This window comes from Myotis brandtii, unplaced genomic scaffold (assembly GCF_000412655.1).
Source record: "Myotis brandtii unplaced genomic scaffold, ASM41265v1 scaffold690, whole genome shotgun sequence".
NCBI lineage: Eukaryota > Metazoa > Chordata > Mammalia > Chiroptera > Vespertilionidae > Myotis > Myotis brandtii.
Window position 1 is genome coordinate 154,048 of NW_005370701.1, and position 19,456 is coordinate 173,503.

General features: G+C 43.0%; 1 protein-coding gene across 1 annotated transcript in view; it reads left to right on the plus strand.

Annotated features, from left to right (window-relative positions):
* CKAP2L (cytoskeleton associated protein 2-like) overlaps nucleotides 1–19,456 on the plus strand; it is a 30,522-nt gene that overhangs the window by 8,836 nt on the left and 2,230 nt on the right. Inside the window, exons 3-8 of the mRNA XM_005881815.2 lie at nucleotides 1,264–1,315; nucleotides 4,086–5,326; nucleotides 8,125–8,332; nucleotides 12,224–12,379; nucleotides 16,912–16,975; nucleotides 18,344–18,536. Coding sequence (XP_005881877.1) covers nucleotides 1,264–1,315; nucleotides 4,086–5,326; nucleotides 8,125–8,332; nucleotides 12,224–12,379; nucleotides 16,912–16,975; nucleotides 18,344–18,536 — 1,914 coding nt within the window. The remainder of the gene's footprint in view (nucleotides 1–1,263; nucleotides 1,316–4,085; nucleotides 5,327–8,124; nucleotides 8,333–12,223; nucleotides 12,380–16,911; nucleotides 16,976–18,343; nucleotides 18,537–19,456) is intronic.

A 19,456-nucleotide genomic window follows, 5' to 3' on the forward strand; every position in this document is an offset into this window, starting at 1 on the left:
GGAAAAAAAAAAGAAAAACAATGTTTTCTTAGTTAAAAGGTGAAAAAGTAATTAATTAAAAAAAAATAAAATAAAAATGTGCAGTAATGCAGGTGCTTCAGATCTTCTACTCTTCTTTTTGGCACGCCCGGAATTCAGGAGAATGTTGAATTTCCCTCTGATACACTGTTCCTCCGTGTTGTAAGCCACAGTCCTGATTTTAAGGCAGGCCGTATTGGTTCCCCTTACTGCTGTATTTGTATGTACAGAAGAGTCAGTTCGTGGCTCTGCCTCTGGGTGGCAGTGTGTCTGGATTGACCTCCAAGGCTTTAAGTCCTCTCTGACCAGGAGTTCTCTATTGTACCTGAACCAGCTCCGCCCAGATCTGTTTCACCAGTCGCCACTCTCAGCTCTGTTTTCCAGGCTCCCCAAAAACAATCTTCCCCTACAAGCTCCGCTAGCGACCCCAATTGGGCAATCACATGCACCGGGATCAACAATCAAACTCACAGATTTAAGAGGAAGTGTGTAAACAAGAGCCTGGGAGGCTGTGGGAACTCGCAGGGCTCCACCTTCCAGAACCTTTATTTTATTTTTACTTTGGGTCTTTATTCAACTTTATTTCTTTGTTTAAATAAACTTACTGCATTTATTCAACAGATATTTATTTAATACCTGTGTAATGTATCTCTCTTGGTTCTGAAGACATGGTACTAAACAAGACAGAGCAGTCTGGCCCGCCCAGGGCTTATATTCACAATGGGAGAAACAAAGATCAAGTCATGATTGAAATCCCTGTTAGCTTGGCAATTGCTTTTGATCCATGGAGATTAAATCCTAAATTCTCCTCTACTTTCCTATCCTTTTTCGCATTTTCTGTCTCACTAGCTAGATTTCATATGTGCCTATTTCTTTCTTTAATTGTATCACTTTTTCCCCTGGTAACTCACTATTTGGAGATAGTTAAAACAAGTTTTTTAAACTTGTTAGGTATTATATCTCCAGTACCTGGCACAGTGCATTAAAATTGTTGGAATATTATGTGTATATGTAGGACATCTCTGAAGGGATCACAGGTAGTGAGTAAGAGCAATTGTGTTTTCTGAGAAGTAGAATAATGGGATTAAGGAAGGGAGGATAAGGAGACTTCATTGAATATAATTTTTAATTCTTTTACCATATACAGACATTTTACTGATTTAAAATTTCATTTTTAATCACTCTATTTTCCAAGCCTTGTTGATCCTTCTATACTAAGAATTAATCTTATTTTTTCTTTTATAGGCCTTATCTAAAAGCCAAGAATAATTGCCCAAATCCTCCATCTTCTAAATCTGTAAGTAGAAATTAGTCTTTTAAAAAATATCCATTTTGAGTGATTAGTAATAAAAAATAATAAAGATGTTAGCAACCTAAAGAAAATGTTTTACACAAATATTTCTCATAAGTATGGGAACAGTGTATAAGGGACAAGACAGAATTGTTTTTTGAAAAGTACAACATATTGTAATTCAGTTTGTTAACAAAAAAAAGTCTTTAAGTGCACTTTGGTCTCTTCATAGCTAACATTTTTGAGTACCTACTATGTGTCTCACTTGTAGGTCCTTAGAGCCTTATGAGATAGGTACTCTTAGTAGCCCCATTTTACAGATTAGGGAACTGAGTCACAGGACAGCTGTTAAATGACGGAGCTGAGAGCTATTGGTCTCAACCACTTTGGAATGCTGTTTAACAAGAATATGCTCCCTCATCAGTTACATTGATCTATATTGTGGATATAATGGAAAAGGACCTCAACATACTTCAGGTTTAACAGAATAAAACCATAAAAAGTTATGTAGTGCATGTATGGGTATAAGGAGTCTATAATACTCTGTACTTTTCACTCAATTTGGATTTGAATCTAAAACTGCTCTAAAAATTAAAGTTTATTAATTAAAAAATAAATACTGATACATGCTACAACGTGGGTGAATCTCGAAAACATAATGCTAAGTGAAAGAAGCCAGACACAAAGGGCCACTTCACATCATACTGTGTGATTCCATTTATATGAAATGTCCAGTGTAGGCAACTCTATAGAAACAAAGTAGATTAGTGGTTGCCAGGGTCTGAGGAGAGAGGGAAATAGGGAGTAACTTCTAGCAAGTATGGATTTCTTTCTGGAGTGTTGAAAATGTTCTGGAATTAGTGGCGATGGTTGTACAGCCTTCTGAATACCTAAAACCCACTGAATTGTACACTTTAAATTTTACAGGGATGAAAATTATATCTCAGGTTTTTTTAATGTACAAAAAGAACAACTAAGTTTTTTTAATGTACAAAAAAAGAACAGCACACTTTGATACCAACCTCCATGCCTCAGCAGTTAGTGATAATGGAGAGATCAGAGGTGGCTAGGAATGTTGCGTCTCAAGGAGTAACCCAGCTATAGACATGTGGGTGTACCATCTATTTCTGCCCCCACCTCAGCAACACCACACATACCCATACAATGCTATGAGTAGACAGTGCCTCACCCTTAATGCCAAGTGGCTCTGGTTTCAGACTTCTTTACATATGCACAAAGTTTACACAGGAACTCTTGACAATATTATTGAATGAAACAGAGAGAGTGGTAGCTCTAGCATATTTTCCCCTGGAAACCTGTACTTTACAAATGTCTGCCAAATTAACCTTCCTGTGTAATTGCTAAGAACTGATGCTCCTGTTCTTTACCATCTCAATTCTAACTCCCCTCCCTATTTTTCAAAGTTCTCTGTAATCTAGTCCTACCTTTCTTATCCAAAATTAAGTCACATGACTAAAACATTTACTTATTAATAACATAGAATCTAACCTTAAAATCCATTCTGAGTTCACAAATATGACTAACTTCTGTGATGTTAGATGCTTATAGAGAGCTGTTCAAAGTTTCTCAGGCCTCCCTGCATCTACTATCTGTTCTTGCAAGTGATGAGACAAAGGTTCTTGAGTGACACTGTGGCCTTTACAAAGGCAGTGTTGTCTTTAAAATATTAGTGTGGCCGTACAAAGCACTAGGAAGAACTTGGGTGGTACCTTAACATAAGTATACTGTGTGTATACCTTTCCAGGGTCCCTCAAATGAACACTTCACTGGGACCTAATGGGCATTGAGCAAGTACTTGTTTGGTTGAGGCATGTTTTTTAAAACAGCAAGTTTTGTATGTTCACTGCATCTCTGCTTAATTCTATCAAGCTAAAAGATGCTGATATATTTTTATAGGAACTCACTAGAGCAGCCATGGGCAAACTACGGCCCGCAGGCCAGATCCGGCCCATTTGAAATGAATAAAACTAAAAAAAAAAAAAGACCGTACCCTTTTATGTAATGATGTTTACTTTGAATTTATATTAGTTCACACAAACACTCCATCCATGCTTTTGTTCCGGCCCTCCGGTCCAGTTTAAGAACCCATTGTGGCCCTCGAGTCAAAAAGTTTGCCCACCCCTGTACTAGAGGCTCGGTGCATGAAAATTCATGTACTGGAGGTGGAGGGGTGGTTCTCAGCCCAGTCTGCCCCCTCTCACAGTCTGGGAGCCCTCAGGGGTGGGAGGCAACCCGGCGATCAGGGAAAGGCGACGCCCCATTATACCTCTGCTGCTGCCGCTGCCGGCAGCGCAAGCCTCGGCTGGCCCTGGTTACCTGAGCCTCAGGCAGCCCTGGGTGTCTGGGCAGCTGCCATCCAAGGCTTGCCTGCGCCCTGGCCCAGCCCTGGGCGGCTGGGGGGCTGAAGGGACTGGGGGTCTCTGGAGGCAGGCACGCTGAGCGGCCAGGCCTGCCTAGGGGTGGGCCCAGCCTTGCTGCACCTGCCACTTCGGCAGGGCTGCCATCTTTGAGGGTGTGGCAGTCAATTAGCATATTCCCTCCTTATTGGCTGTGGGCACCACCATCTTTGTGATGGTGTGAGGGTCAATTAGCATATTCCCTCTTTATTAGATAGGGTTATTAAAATCCTCTATTAGTGAGCCTTTATTTTCTCAGGTTTCAACTTCCTTAGTGAAATTCTAAATAAAATAACTTTTTTTTAAAGTTACTTATTCTTATAAATTTTCTTTTTTGATATTTTTCTTTGTCTTTTTAGACTATTAGACCCAAAAAGGATGTTGCCAACCATGTTGCTTTGCCTGTCAAAGCTACAAGACCCATCGGCATTAAACATCAGCCCAGACCTGCCATTATCCCAGGTTCCCGGAAGCCAAAGTTGGAGCCACCAAAACTTCTGGGCAAAAGGCTGACTTCAGGATGTGTTTCTTCTCTCCCAAACTGTCAGCCTTCCAGCAACCGTCAGCAACAGCACAAAGCTGGATCATCCTCTGGAGAGCTGTCGAGGAAAACTGTGGGGTCACTTCATCTACAGGAACTGAAAGCTGCAGAGCAGCAGGTGACAGATCGAGGAAATACTGCACTTACAGACTCTGTGGACAGTGACCGTGGTGAGGGTGAGTCCTCACACAACTTTCTAAAAGAGGTGAACAAAGAGAACTTGTCCCAAACTGTACTGGACTCTGAGAAGACACCACATCCTCAATTATGGACCAAAAGTGAGCCAAAGACTAGCTCTTATAATCAAACCAAGAGCAGTTTGGCCCTTAAACAAGCCTTGGGTAAAAGTTCATTGAATTGTGCTGTTCTGAGAGACAGAGCTAATAAACAATTTGTTGGAGAAGCACAAACCAGGATTCCACCAGGAAAGTCACAGCAGCTCCCTAGAGGAACAGCTCTTGCAAAACTAGGAGTAAAAACCCCAAAGACAGTTCCCTCTCACTCTGTTCAGACCCTTAGTAGGACTCAAGCAGCAAAGAAACCAGGGATCAAGGACCTGAAGGATATAAATATTAATAGGGGTAAATATGAAAGACCAGGTGCAGCCAAGTTACAGTCACATGCTGCTACTGAACAAAAAGCAGTACATACCAGACCCAGGACATGCCCCAGTCTGCTTCAAGGAGGACCTGACCGCCTTAAGCAAGACCAGAAACCCACTCAACCTTGTTCTAGACCTCAGACGTCATGTGTGCAGCAGAAATCCAAAGCTGTGAGCCAAAGGCCTACCCTGGCTGTTGGCAGCTTCCCTTCAGTCATTCCCAATACCCCAAGCATAAGAGCAAGTACAGCCAAGGGGAATAAACACAGCAGCAGCTGTCAACAGAAAGCACAGACCCTGGACTCCAAGTTGAAAGGGGCTCTTCCCAAGAATCCCTTTCTAAACAAGACAGCTCCCAAAACTCAAGCTGGTGGCACAGCCATAAATGGAAGAGGAGGCCCAAATGGGACCCAGACTAACCCGGATGTTAAGAAGAAGATCACAGCAGAGGATCGAAGGTATGTTGCTTTAATTCCAAAATTGCAATGTAAGATGATTAGGCAAATTGACCATCAGGAGTACTTGGTCAGAAAATAGGCCATAAATAATGGCTCCTGGGTTATGCTTAGCTTCAACTCTGAAAAAAGAATATTTGAAGCAAATATAGTAAATATTCTCTAACTTTCTGTGTGCTTGAAGCAGGATGGTTGAGTAAAGAGTTGTGGTTGCAGGTATACATGACTCACTCAAGAAGTCCCTTTAGGTTAAGCAGCAAGGGAAGAGGGCCGGGAGGAGGTGGGGAAATGCTAGTCTTTTGTCAAGCAGACCAGGGGTTAAGTCCAGAAAAGCTATCAAGGAAGAAGGAATGGAAAACTATGAGTCTGAGCAGGCAAAGTTTTGGAAAGTCAGTAAGGCTTTCATAGTTACAGTTTCATGACTACATTTGTTAAAACACAGAACTGAACTCTTAAAAAGGTGGATTTTACTGCATGTTATTGAACACTTGTGTGTTTTAGGTACTATGCTAGGACAGTCAGGATTTTTGCCTTCCTAGAGCTTGCAGTCTAGTGGAGAAGACAGGAAGTGAACACATCCTAAATAATAAAAGGCTAATATGCAAATTGACTGAACAGCGGAATGACCAGTTGCTATGGTGCACACTGACCACCAGGGGGCAGACGCTCGATGCAGGAGGAGCTCCCTAGTGGTCAGTGCGCTCCCACAGGGGGAGCATCGCTCAGCCAGAAGCCCTAAGCCGGGCTCACAGCTGGTGAGCGCAGCAGCAGTGGCGGGAGCCTTTCCCACCTCCACAGCAGCACTAAGGATGTGCTAAGGATGTCCGTCTGCTGGCTGGGGAAGCGGGCCTAAGCCGGCAGTCGGATATTCCCCGAGGGCTCCCAGAATGCAAGAGGACGCAGGCTGGGCTGAGGGAACCCCCGAGTGCACAAATTTTGTGCACTAGGCCTCTAGTTGGTTAAATAAGACAGGATAATTACAGATAATTTCCTAGTCAGGAAGGACTGAAGGCTGATTATGCCAGACCCCTGAGGCAGGGATGAGCTTGGGTCAAAAGACTAAAAAGGACACCAGAGCTTCTAGAGCAGTGGTTCCCAACCTTTTTTTGTCCATGCCTCACCTAAGCATCTCTAAAAGCTGGTGCCCCTCACTGTGACATATAATTATTATTCAAAAAGTGAGCTCCTATTCACATGGAGGAAGCCTAAAAGGCCATTAACTTGGTCTAAACAAGTTTCCAAAGAACATGGCATCCATGAAAGAGAAAAATAAAAGAACGAAAGGAATTTGAAGTACTGAGGAAGAAATCACTAAGAAATTGTTAAAAAATAATAATATATGAAGTGATACAAAAAATAGCAAGTAAAGTTTCAAAACATATAATAGAGAACTGAAATGCATAAATATGTCACAATATATATTTATATACTGTATATGAGGCCCCTAGAACCATAAGAAATGCAAACAATTTACTGTTAACAACTCACTCTCAAATTGCCCCCCCTTAAAAAATCAAATTGCCCCCTTGTGGGGCATGTGCCCCATGTTGGGAACCACTGTTCTAGAGGGTAGGGATGGGAGGGAGAGTGGTGCGCCATAATCTTGGAGAGGCTGGCAGAACTCAAGTTACACTGCCATTCGCCATAGGAAAAATTTTGAATTTTATTCCTGGTAATGACTCAGTCTGGCTTACATTTTAAAGATCAATCTAGATATGTGTTCACAGGATAAATTTGTTAAGGGTTAAAATGGAATCAAGGAAGGAGATGAGTTAGGAGGCAGCTGCAGCATTTCATGCGGAAAGTGGCAGTGAAGTGGTCTAGGAGGGTGCTGGTGGAGGTGGGAGCAGTACTGTCCATACGATGGTGTGGGGATGTGGGAAAAGAAAGTAGTGCTCAAAGACAACTCCTAGTTTTCGGCCCTCCCAACTGGGTGGATAGGGACACTGTTACAGATGCAGGGACAGATCTAGAGATGAAAATCGAGCATTGTTTTGGACAATATTACATTTGAAATGCCTGCCAGACATCAAACAAAAGATACCAACCAGGATGTGGGTTTTACAAAGGTTGGTGCTGTAGGGAGAGATCTGGACTGACATGTACATTTGTGAGTCATGAACTAGTTATAACTTAAAGAAGCTAGCAAGGCTACGTCCACACACGGGCCCACATGTCTTGTTTCCTCCCCCAGCAGCAGTCTGTCGGCTGCTCAGAAGTAGGAGTGGAGATTGTGAAAAGTGGGGGAGAGCAAGGATTAGGACTTGTCGCCATCTTTTGAAAAAGTCCTGAAATTATTGGTCTTTTTTAGAGTAAAGGGGGCCATGTGTGGTCAGGAGCAGACTAAGGAACTGGGCAATGGGGGTCACTTTGAGTGGCCAACACCCTGTTGAGGCCATAGTGCAGGTATGTTGAGTCTGATCAGTGGCAAATATCAAGCTTGTGGTAAGAGAAATGGAGTGCTGAGTTAGTGAGCTCAGAGATGAAAGTCAAATCTCAGAGTTAGCGCACAAGTAAAATGAAAGTTTTCAGAGAAAAATCATGTATAATCTTGACATCAAGGGATTTGAAGACTGAGATGCTGGCCACCTCTAATCCTGGTAATGCCGCCGCCTTCCGAGGAGGGGCAATTACCCACTGCTGCCATTGCCTATTTGTAACTTGCTTTTAATTCCAGTCTCCTGACTTGGTACTTGAAGGTGTTCAGTGATAGTACTCAAATCCATGCATAGCATATACTTTGAAGCTTGACCATGTACCCAAAAACCTGAAACCATTCCTCCCCTCTAATTGCATAACAGGAAACAGCTGGAAGAATGGCAGAAATCTAAGGGGAAAATGTATAAGCGGCCTCCAATGGAACTTAAAACAAAAAGAAAAATCATAGAGGAAATGAATGTTTCGTTCTGGAAGAGCATGGAAAGAGAAGAGGAAGAAAGGAACGCACAGCTTGAACTGTCCAATAAAATTAACAGCACTCTGACCGAGTGTCTGCAGCTCATCGAAGGGGTGCGTGAGGAGGGTAATCCCCAAAACTCTGACCCACACATTTTTCTTAAAGTGTTGGGGAGGTAACCTGTCTAAACAGAAATTTAGTTACTTGCTGTGGGGGATAGTTTTGTGTGGGGTTTTTTTTCAGTTTTGTCTGTGGTCGTTAGTCTACTTAGGGCTTGTATTTCTTGGGCCAATTTTACTAATTTCGTGCCTTTTATTTAAATCAAACTTGTTAAAGAGTTCTCTATTAATCTTTTTAAAAGGCCATCTTTTGAGTTGTATTGATTATTTTTCTCTTATATCAATATCTACATCTATTTTTATGTTTATTGTTCTTTTTCTAGTCTTTTAATTGAAAGCTTAGACCATGTAATGCTACATTTGTCTCTGAATTTAGCTTTGGTCATGTCCTTCAGGTTTGATAGGTAATGTCCTTCATCAGTCAGAGTCGAGTCAGAAAAACGGAAACCACACCAGGTATTGTAATAGATAGAACGTGGTGTTAGGATTGGTTTCACAGTGTCTTATGTGAGTTCCCGAGAAGCAAACACTAAGAATTTGTGTGAAAGTAATTTATTAGGAAGAGGCTCCCAGGAAAATAAAAGGGAGTGGGATGTGGGACCAGAAAGGGAAGGAGGCCAAGCAAAGTCCACGGAGGGTGACTGGCACAGTCCCACAGGAAGTTCTAGGGACAGTGTGAGCCATGCATCTCAGAGTCGGTCCTGATCAGGGGCACTGCACTGAAAAATGGCTGCCCCTGGGGGACAAAAAGTCCCAGGCACTTGTGACTGACACATACTACGAGGTGCAGGTGCTGGCTGTTGGGCATGACAGCACTTTGTGAGCATATGTGCACCAAAATGGTGAAGGGATCATCAGAGGGATATGGGTGCTGCAGCCATAACGCTGGGTCCAGGAGAACATCATGTTGGGGGTACAGACCTAAAAGCTAGGAGAGACAAACCCTGGTGGGACTGGGACTCTAGCTCTAAAGAGGCATGCTGCCCAGCAGAGGTTGGTGCCACCGAGCTGGACAAGGCCCTGCAAGGCTGGGCTCAGACCTTGAGAAAAGGCTGCTTCCCCATTGGTGTAGGCAGGGTTTGTGAATACCAGGAAAAGGGGAGGTAGGACCAGTTGCTGCTGCCAGGGTAAAGGACCATTGTTATGTGATAAAGGCAAACAAAAATACAACCAGAGATATAGAAGCATCGAACAGACTGTACAACCTATGAGGGAAGGAGGGGAAGGGGGAGGGGAGAGGGGGAGGGGAGAAGGAGCGGGGAGAGGGTTAGAGATCAACCAAAGGACGTGTATGCATGCAAAACCAATGGACACAGACAGTAGGAGGGGTGAGGGCTTGTGCTTGGGGGCGGGGGTTGCGGGGGACAGGTAAATAGGGGGAAAAAGGAGACTCATGTAATACTTTAAACAATAAAGAATTAAAATGAAAATAAAAAGAGGAAGAAGGGGTCCCCTCTCCTCTCCCGCCCTGCAGTTTTCCTCATGCCCCATATAGGCAGAGCCCAGCAAGGAGCTATTGTCAGCAGAAGGTGGTTTACAGAATTCTAGCCCCAGGGTCACAAAGCAGAGGAGAAAGGAAGGATTTGGAGCTAAGACACCATCGTGTAGTAACCTTCTTTTCTTCTTGTTGCTCATTTCTAAAAAGTTTGAGGCTTCCATTTTTAACAGGTCTTTAACTCCAGAGTTATCTTCAAAAGTATCCTTTAACTTCTAGATGTGTCCATTTTTTTCTTGGCTATTTTAATTTTTAATATACTGCATAGAATTTGTTGACATTTTCTTTCTGGCCTTAATGTCTGATCAGTCTTGGTAAGTGTTCCAAAAGTGTTTGAAAAGAAAATGTATTCTCTGTAGAATGGAAAATTCTACATGGGTATTCATTAGAACAAACTTAGAAAATATTAATAGCATAGTTATTTGTATTTGTTAGTTCATTTGTTGCTTTCCAAAAGAAATATGCCAAAGTCTCTCACTGGTACTTTGATGATTTCTCTTCGTATTTCTGTCAAACTTTTACTGCCTAATTTTTAAATTAGATTTATTGGGGTAACATTGGTTAATAACATTATATAAACTTCAGGTGTCCAACTTTATAACATGACATCTGTGCACTCCATTGTGTGCTCGCCACCCGAAGTCTGGTCTCCTCCCTTCGCCGTATTTTCCAGTTCTCTTGTTAGGTACATAAAGACTCATGACTTGCTTTCATTTCCCTTCTGTCTTATGTTAATCTTGCCACACCTGCTTTTTGTTTATGTTAGATGTTATAGGGTAAATCTTTTTCCATCCCTGTATTTCTAGAAGTATATCTCATGTGAATACATACAGTTGAATTTTTTTAATTAATCTGGAATTCTCTGCTTTTAAAAAGCACATTTAGCCCACACACATTTATTGTAATTACTCATATGCTTAAATTTACATCTGTCATTTTATTTTATAATTCAATTTATATGAATTCTTTTTTTTCCCTCCTCATTTTTGTGTTTGATTTAATTTACCTTTTTCCATAAAGAAGGCATGTAAGTTAAAATCACAAAAGATAGTGATAGATGTAGGTTCAAACAAGGTGTGCAAGTTACAGGTCATATTTTTTATAGTTTCTTTTGTTTCAAGTCTTCTACTTGAATTCTCACGTTTATTCACTAGTTACTTCATGATTTTTGAATGGTGAAGCTTTCTGAGTCGTTATGCTTGTGAAGGTGTCATTATTTCACTCACATGCTGAAATCATAGTTTGGCTGGGGGAAATTTCTAAATTCAAATTGTTTTCCCTGGAAAATTTGAAGTTACTGTTTTATTTTGTTTCTTGCATCTGGGATTGTTGATTTATTAAAGTTTGTGTCAATCTAATCCACGTTCCTCTGTAGATAATCCTGGTTTTCCTCTCTAGAGGTGCTTAGGGTTTTCTTTTTATCGTTTGTTTTCTAGGTATAGTTTTCTAAGTAAGGACCTTTCAGTCTGAACACTTTTTTCCATGGTCAGTTCTTGGAGATTTTCGTCTACAACTGCTTTGAGTGTGTGTTCAGCTTTGTTCTCTCTGTTTTTTCTTCTAGAAGTTCTCTTGCACAATATTGAAATTACTTCATAATAGACATATCCTCCAGAATTTTATGCCTCCTCATGTAGTGTTGGTAATTCTTGACTATGAGCTGACCTCTGTGTCTCCCACCTCCCCTCCCCCATCTCACAAGGAGTAGGAGGTGCTGCCTGGCTGAGTACACTGGTACCTGGCGCATGTTCCTCCTGGTCCATTTCCGTGCCCTGCTCTGGGTACAAGCCAGGAGGGCACCAAACCAGTGAGGCCACTTTAAAGTTCCTTTTTGTGGAACTTAACCCTCTTTCATATATACCTGTACAGATCCCCCAAAACACACACATACACACCCCTATAACCCTGGCACACCTATGCCATCCTTTATGCCTCTGTTAGAGTCATATGGAAATTATGGTCACTATTCAGTGTTCACATTGTTGTGGATGTTGATTGTCAGTTTGTTTTGGTTTGGTTTGGTTTTACACCACATAAAAATGTAGAACATATTCCTTACTTGCATTGTTGTGGATGTTGATTGTCGGTTTGGTTTGGTTTACACCACATAAAAATGTAGAACATATTCCTTACTTCAGCTATGATAAACATTTTCCTGTTTGGTCTCATGTAACTCTTAAAATTTAATAATCAATGTCAAAACTCATTGAAATGTACTATTTAAATGAGTGTATTTTATTATGTGTAAACTGTACCTTGGTAAAATTGAAATGTTTTTAAAGTTAAAAATAATTATTGATCAGACTGATTTCTGCATAACTGCTATGTTAATAATAGAGCACATGAGTAACAGTGAGATGGTAATAATTTCCTCTGGGTATTTTTTTTCCTAGGGTGTACTTTCTAATGAGGTATTTACCATATTGTCTAGTATTCCTGAGGCTGAAAAATTTGCTAAATTCTGGATCTGCAAAGCAAAGTTCTTGGCAAGTAAAGGCACCTTTGATGTTATTGGACTGTATGAAGAGGCCATTAAAAATGGGGCAACAGTGAGTATCTGTCTTGAGTGGGTGATTTCCTGAAAATTCTCTCATACTAGTATGAGTTCTATTGTTTGCAATATGTCAGTTTATATTGCACAAATTCGTGCACAGTTGGGGTCCAGCCAGCCCAGCCCCAATCAGGGCTGGGCCTGCCAGGAGGAGAAGATGGCGGGAGGTTGGCCAGCCAGCCCTCCCCGATCAGGGCAAGGCTGGCTGGAGGGAGGGGCTGCGGGCGATTGGCCAGTGGGCCCTGCCCCCTATTGGGGTTGGGGGGCTGATTGGGGGCAGGGCCAGCCATGGGGAGGGGCTGTGGGCAGTGGGCCAGGTGGCCCCACCCCCAAATGGGTGGGGGGTGCCTATCAGGGGCCCGCAGCCTGGGGAAGGGGCCATGGGTGGTTGGTCCACCAGCCCTGCCCCTGATCGGGGGCGGGGGGGGCGGATCTGGAGTGGGCCCGGGCAGGGGAAGGGCTGCAGGAGATTGGCCGGCTGGTCCCGCCCCCTATTGGGGTAGGGGGGCGATCAGCGAGAGGGGCTGCAGGTCAAACAGGGTGGTGGGGACCCAGAGGGGGCAGGGCCGGCCAGGGGGAGGGGCTGCAGGAGATTGGCCAGCTGGCCCCACCTCCGATCTGGGTGGTTGGCTGGCCACAGTGCACATCATAGCGATCGGTCATTCCAGTTGTTCAGGTTGTTTCAGTTGCTTGGCTTTTACAGACAGTCCTCGAGTTACATCGAACTCCATGTACATCATTTCGTGGTTATGTCGCCATCTCCCATTTATTTATATAAAAAAAAAAAGTTCCGTCATTTCGATGTATGTACATATGTGCTTTATGCCAGGGGGAGGGGCCGCAGGAGGTTAACCAACTGGCCCCACTCCCTGATTGGGCTGGTTCCCTGGCCACCATAGGCATCATAGCGACCAGTCACTCAGGTTGTTACAGCATTATGCTGGCTTTTTAAATATATAGACTAGAGGCCCAGTGCATGAAATTCATGCATGGAGGGGAGTGTCACTCAGCCCGGCCTGCACCCTCTCCAATCTGGGACCCCTCGGAGGATGTCTGACTGCCAGTTTAGGCCCAATCCCCGATCTCACAGGGATTGGGCCTAAACCGGCAGTCGGACATCCCTCTCGCAATATGGGACCGCTGACTCCTAACCGCTCGCCTGCTTGCCTGCCTGATTGCCCCTAATCATTCCTGCCTGCCAGCCTGATTGCCCCCTAACCACTCTCCTGCTGGCCTGATTGATGCCTAACTGCTCCCCTGCCAGCCTGATCGCCCACAACTGCCTTCCCCTGCCAGCCTGATCGCTCCCAACTGCCCTCCCCTGCCAACCTGATCGTCCACAACTGCCCTCCCCTGCTGCGACCCACCTCCTCCGCCGGGCCCTGCCTCTGCTGTGCACACAGCCATCTTGTGACGGCCATCTTGTGACAATGTTAAGGCGTGATGCGTGAGGGTGTGACGACCACCTAGGCTATTCTTAGTATAGATTATATATGTAATGTAACTTCTAATTCACTTCATAAAGTTATACATAGAATGCGAAGTTCAATATGTCCTTTATGAACATTTTATTAAAATATGGCGAGACTCAGTGGTTGAGTGTCAACCTATAAACCAAATGATCATGGTTCTATTCCCAGTCAGGGCACATGCCCAGGTGGAGGAGTCGATCCCCAGTAGGGTGCGTGCAGGAGGGATCAATGATTCTCATCATTGATGTTTCTATCTCTCCTCCCTTCCTCTCTTAAGTCAATAAAAATATATTTTTTAAAATATTTATGCTGTATAAACTAATGGTCACTTTTCTTTGTCTCACGTAGTACTTATCATATAAATATGCACTTATGGAAAGTAGCATAGCAGGTTATAAAATTACATTAATTTTCAATACTTATAAAGTCATACCTCACCATAAAGAACCTACACGTATACTAATCCCAACACATCAATATCTATAAATCAATAACTCAGAGCTGTTGTATGAAATTCCTTTTAATTGTAAAACTACTATCTCTGTATAATTTTTAATAAAAATATCAAATAGTTTGATAGCTTTTCACTTGAATGTTGCTTTCTGTGTCATCATATATTCTACATACCTTTTTCATGATTGTTCAAAATCAGAGTTGTGCATGCATATAGTTTAAACAGTCAAATAGTTTGATAAGGTTTTTTAAATAAGGCCTCTGCTCCCCTCGCCTCCCATTTCCACCTTCCCAGAACAAACTGATTATATTTACCTGTATAATATCAGATAACATGCTTACATTACTATTGCCTGATTTTTTAGTTTTAGACATGATTGTGGACTTCCAAATACAGAGGAATAGGATTTAATCTCTTTCATACACACCTGCACAGACTCCCAACACACACACATATTCCTATGACCCTGGCATACCTGTGTTATCCTTCATGCTTCCTTTCATTAGAGTTATGGAAATTGTGGTCACTATTCCATATTCACATTGTTATGAACGTGTTAGAATTATATGAGTACATTGAGCCTTGTACTATATACTATGATTACTTTGCCTTTCAAGCACTACTTTCTACTTTTCCTAAAATTGTTTGGTTTTCTGAGTGTTTATTGTTTAATTAATTCCCACACTTCTCTCTAATTGTCTAAATTTCTTTATACTTTCAAAACATCAGACACTATTTATTTCTTTTTCTTTGAGCCCTTTCTCCCAGACTCTTCTGATCTGTCCCAGTCTCGGCAGGTTAGCTTCACCCCAGTCCTCATGAACTACAGTGGGAGCTCCTCTCACCTTCACCGTCAGATTCCCTTTATGTCCTTACACCTCCGTTCCTAGAAACCATGTCAAGTTTACTTCTTCCTGCATTGTCTGTTTCTTCTCCAGTGCTTTCTTCTCTCTCTCTCTCTCTCTCTCTCGTTCATTTTGTTTTGTTTTCTATTGCTCATTAAAAGCTCTACTCAGATGCTAGTGAAACTGGGCTGTTGGCATATAAGAGGTGGGTTTGAAAAGGCTTATTGAAAGACCTGGGCACAGGGGTGGGGCTTTACCATAGGTGATCTAGCTGAGTCAGTTGGCTGAAGACCCTCATTATCAGTAGTTGTGGGTCCTTCCTCTTAGACAAATCATCTTCTCTAGAGAAGACTTTTCCAGTTTCCTTCTGGGAGCCAGGAACAGTGGGGAGAAGAGTGGGATTCTCAAGCTTCAGCAGAAAACTTTCCTTTATCCCTTCCTTTCAGTAGGCACCCCACTTTCAGTCTTGTAGGATGTTCCCCGTGGACCTGGAAAAGGCCCCCGCTGTATTCTATAGGGAGTGGGGCACAGTCACCAGGCTGCATGGAACTCAGAGTGCAAAGTAGACTGGGAAACAGATGTTCAATAGTCCTCCTGATCCTGCCCGCCCATTCCTGTGCCTTTCCGAGGCCCTGAGGCTGGATCCGTTTGTTTCTTGGCCATACTGCCAGCTTCGAAGTCGGCTCTTTCAAGTTGATCTAGTTGGTCATTTCTTCCTTCTACATTCCAGCTTCCAAAATCCTGTTGCTGTTTCTCCTTTCCTATTTTTTATGGTTATTGCCTCCTTTAAATCCCTTTCCTTTTATCAGTTTCAAGGGGGTTTAAAAATAAATGTATTGCCAATTCATCATCTAGAAGCCTATAAAAACATGAAAGACACCTGATGGATGTTTTATGTAATTCAGACTCTTTGCAATGTATTCTGTACATTTATTTCCATATTTTTAAGCCTAAAACATTTTAGATTTCATAAAAATGTATGGATAGCTTTGCTTTTATGCTCAGTATCAGGTCATACCTGTTATTTATTTGATACAGAGTCCAGGTCAGAAGACCAGCCTCCTATGAGAATGTGCAGTTCATTTGTGATGTTCTGCCTTAGGGCATAGCTTGCCTACTTTGGAAAAGGAAGGCTCTCTCAGCTAATTTTTTAAAAAATTACCTTTTTGTAATGCTTTTAGGTTATATTACCAAGTAAAAGATGAAAGAATAGAAAGGCTGAGAGAAAATTGTCCGAAGTGCTGATAACTAAAGGTTATAATTGGGTGATGAGACTGTGGGTGATTTCCTTTTTCAGGTTTGACCTGTTGTTAACATTTTTTTGTAATGAGGTATATGACTTTTATAATAAAAACCAAAATTAACTAAGACAATTCTAAGAATGTATGCCACATTTTTTGTATGGCTATCTTTATATCTTTGGGCCAGAATCTGTATATGGGAACACATCTTCAATGGGATCATATAAGTCAATAAAAAAATTAATTTGTTTTAGATAAATTTTCTTATAGACAACTTTCCATCAACCCATCTCTCCATTAAAGTCAAGCATGCCACCATTTAACCGACATTTTCTTTGTTTATTTTTCCCATGAAGCTATAAGTCTGAAATTTTTTAAATGTTATTTATATTTAGATAAGAGATAAAAGAAATATTTTTATTATAAAAAGAAGTTCATTTGATGTTACACAGAGTTTCTTAGATCATTTTTTCATGAATGTTTTAATATTGTTCATGTCTTTTCATCCTTCCTTCCAGCCAATACAAGAGTTGCGGGAAGTTGTTCTTAATATTTTGCAAGACCAAAACAGAGCCAGAGACGGTACTGTGTTTTGTATTTAAATTCACTCCCTTTAGCCCTACAAGTACAAGTCATTGAGGGTCACCTAGGAGAAAAAGAAGTCCTCTGAAATGCCTCTCGCCCTTGGTTTCTGTGGTCTGGCCCTCTCAATCAGTATCCTTCAGGAGATAAAATGGATTACTTTTATGAAATTAGAAGGTGACAAATCTTTTTCCTTAAGAATAGATTTAACTTTGGGGAACAAGTCACGTGAAATTACAGCTACTAACAAATCACTTTGGAGAATGAGGCTACAGAGTAGATATACTCAGTGGCACTCTTACTGGGAATGATGCTAAAATTCAAACGTTTGTTTATAATATACTAGAGGCCCGGTGCACAAAAATTTGTGCACTCAGGGTGGGGGTCCCTCATCCCGGCCTGTGCCCTCTCGCAGTCTGGGACCCCTCGGGGGAATGGCCTAAGCTGGCAATCAGACATCCCTCTGGCAGCCCAGGAGTCCACTTGCCAGCGGGGAGCAGACCTAAGCTGCAGTCGGACATCCTTAGCGCTGCTGAGGAGGCAGGAGAGGCTCCCACCACCACCGCTGTACTGGCAGCCATCAGCCTGGCTTGTAGCTGAGCAGAGCTCCCCCTGTGGGAGCGCACTGACCACCAAGGGGCAGCTCCTGCATTGAGCGTCTTACCCCTGGTGGTCAGTGTGTGTCATAGTGACCAGTCATTACCAGTCGTTCTGCTGTTAGGGTCATTTTGCATATTACCCTTTTATTATATAGAATGACAATATTCTTCCAAGAGATGAAAAGAGGAGACAGGAATTCATGTCTTATTACTTGTTCACCCTTATTGACCTTTCTTAGGGTCTCAGCCTCCAGTCACAGTTTCTGCCTATCTCAGTCAAATTTCCTTCTTTTCATTTTGGTTGTTAAGGTTGGGCTATCATGCAAATTGAGTTAACACAAGACATTTTTCACCCACTGTCCAAGGCAAGAGCCATATGGTCATCCTGAGTAAGGAGGGGAGTTAACCCTAGTGAGTCAAGAAAATTGACCCAAGGTATGGTATAGGGTAGGGTAAAAGGACAGTGATTAGTCCCTAGGAGAGCTCTCTGGAGAGTGAATAAGAGACTGGGGTGGGGCTATGTTCAGAGTTACCCATCCTCAAGTGGGGGCGCAGAAGAGGGGTCAAGAGACAGCCTGAGGTAGCTGGGCACTGCTGCAGAGCTTAGCAGTAAAACTGGCTGTAAGTTCCACTTCAGAGCAGTTTCTCTTTTTTCATATCTGGGTCCATAAGGAAGTCATCATATAGGTTACAATGATTTCATTGTATTGATTTTAGCTAAGTACTAAATTGCTAAATATTGCTTTCCTTCCTGACCTTGTGTACACAGGAATTACCTCTGAATCTTTGGTTGCTGAAACTACTATACCACCCATAGAAGAGCTGGCCAGGGACATGGAATCTGGAAGAAAGTCTTGTCTTTCTCCAAAAGAGAGAGAACAGGTTCCAGCAACACCCCAAATAACCGCGGCAGAACAGGATAGGCACCCTGGTATCAAATTACAGGTCGCCCCCATCCCCAGGTAAGCACTCTCTGAAGCAGGCTTCATGCTCACAGGCCCAGTTCTACTCCACAGATCCAAGTACTGTCAGTGTTTTCACATCTTCTGCCTCATAGATAGATGAGGTGGTGTAATTCATTTTTGGCATTGAGGGAAGGAGCTGAGGGTGAGGGGAGGGTTGGAACAGACCGAGAGAACTGGCCTGCGGCGAGGGAGGTGCTGCTGGAGTCACAAGGGTTTGGGGTGGATTTCTTCTTCTTCACCCTCACTGGCCTTGCACTTGCAGACCCCACCTTCCTTTCCTGCCAGCCTGGCACAGATTGGGAGGGGGGGGGGGCACAAAGTGCCAACAGGGGCAGCCTCTGCAGCTGTGCGGAGGAGGGGCAGCAAGCAGCCCCATAAAAGCAGGGAGGGTGGCTGGGTGTATACTGGTTACAGACTGCTCAGAGTACCAGTTGGCTTTTTAACAAGTATAAGTTTAAGGCAGAATCCATAGTAATTTAAGGAATTGTGTCAGGTTATCAGTGTCATTTTCTGAAACATTAATGTAACATCAGTCTCTGTTCATGATCTGAGAGCAGATGGAGTCCACCCAGTTCGTTCTGACAATCAGAAAAGGGCCATGTTAGGACGAGAGCTGCTCTAGACAGAACTATCAACCTACATTGAAATATCTATTGTGTCTTATTAATAGAACTAGAGGCCCGGTGCACAAAAATTTGTGCACTTGGGGGGGAGGGGGGGGGTCCCTCAGCCCGGCCTGTGCCCTCTCGCAGTCTGGGACCCCTCGGCAGATAACGACCTGCTGGCTTAGGCCTGCTCCTGGGTGGCAGAGGGCAGGCCCAATCCCTAGGTGCAGCCCCTGGTCGGGCTCAGAGCAGGGCTGATTGGGGAGTTGGGGCGCCGCCCCCTGTCATGCACAGAGCAGGGCCCATCAGGGG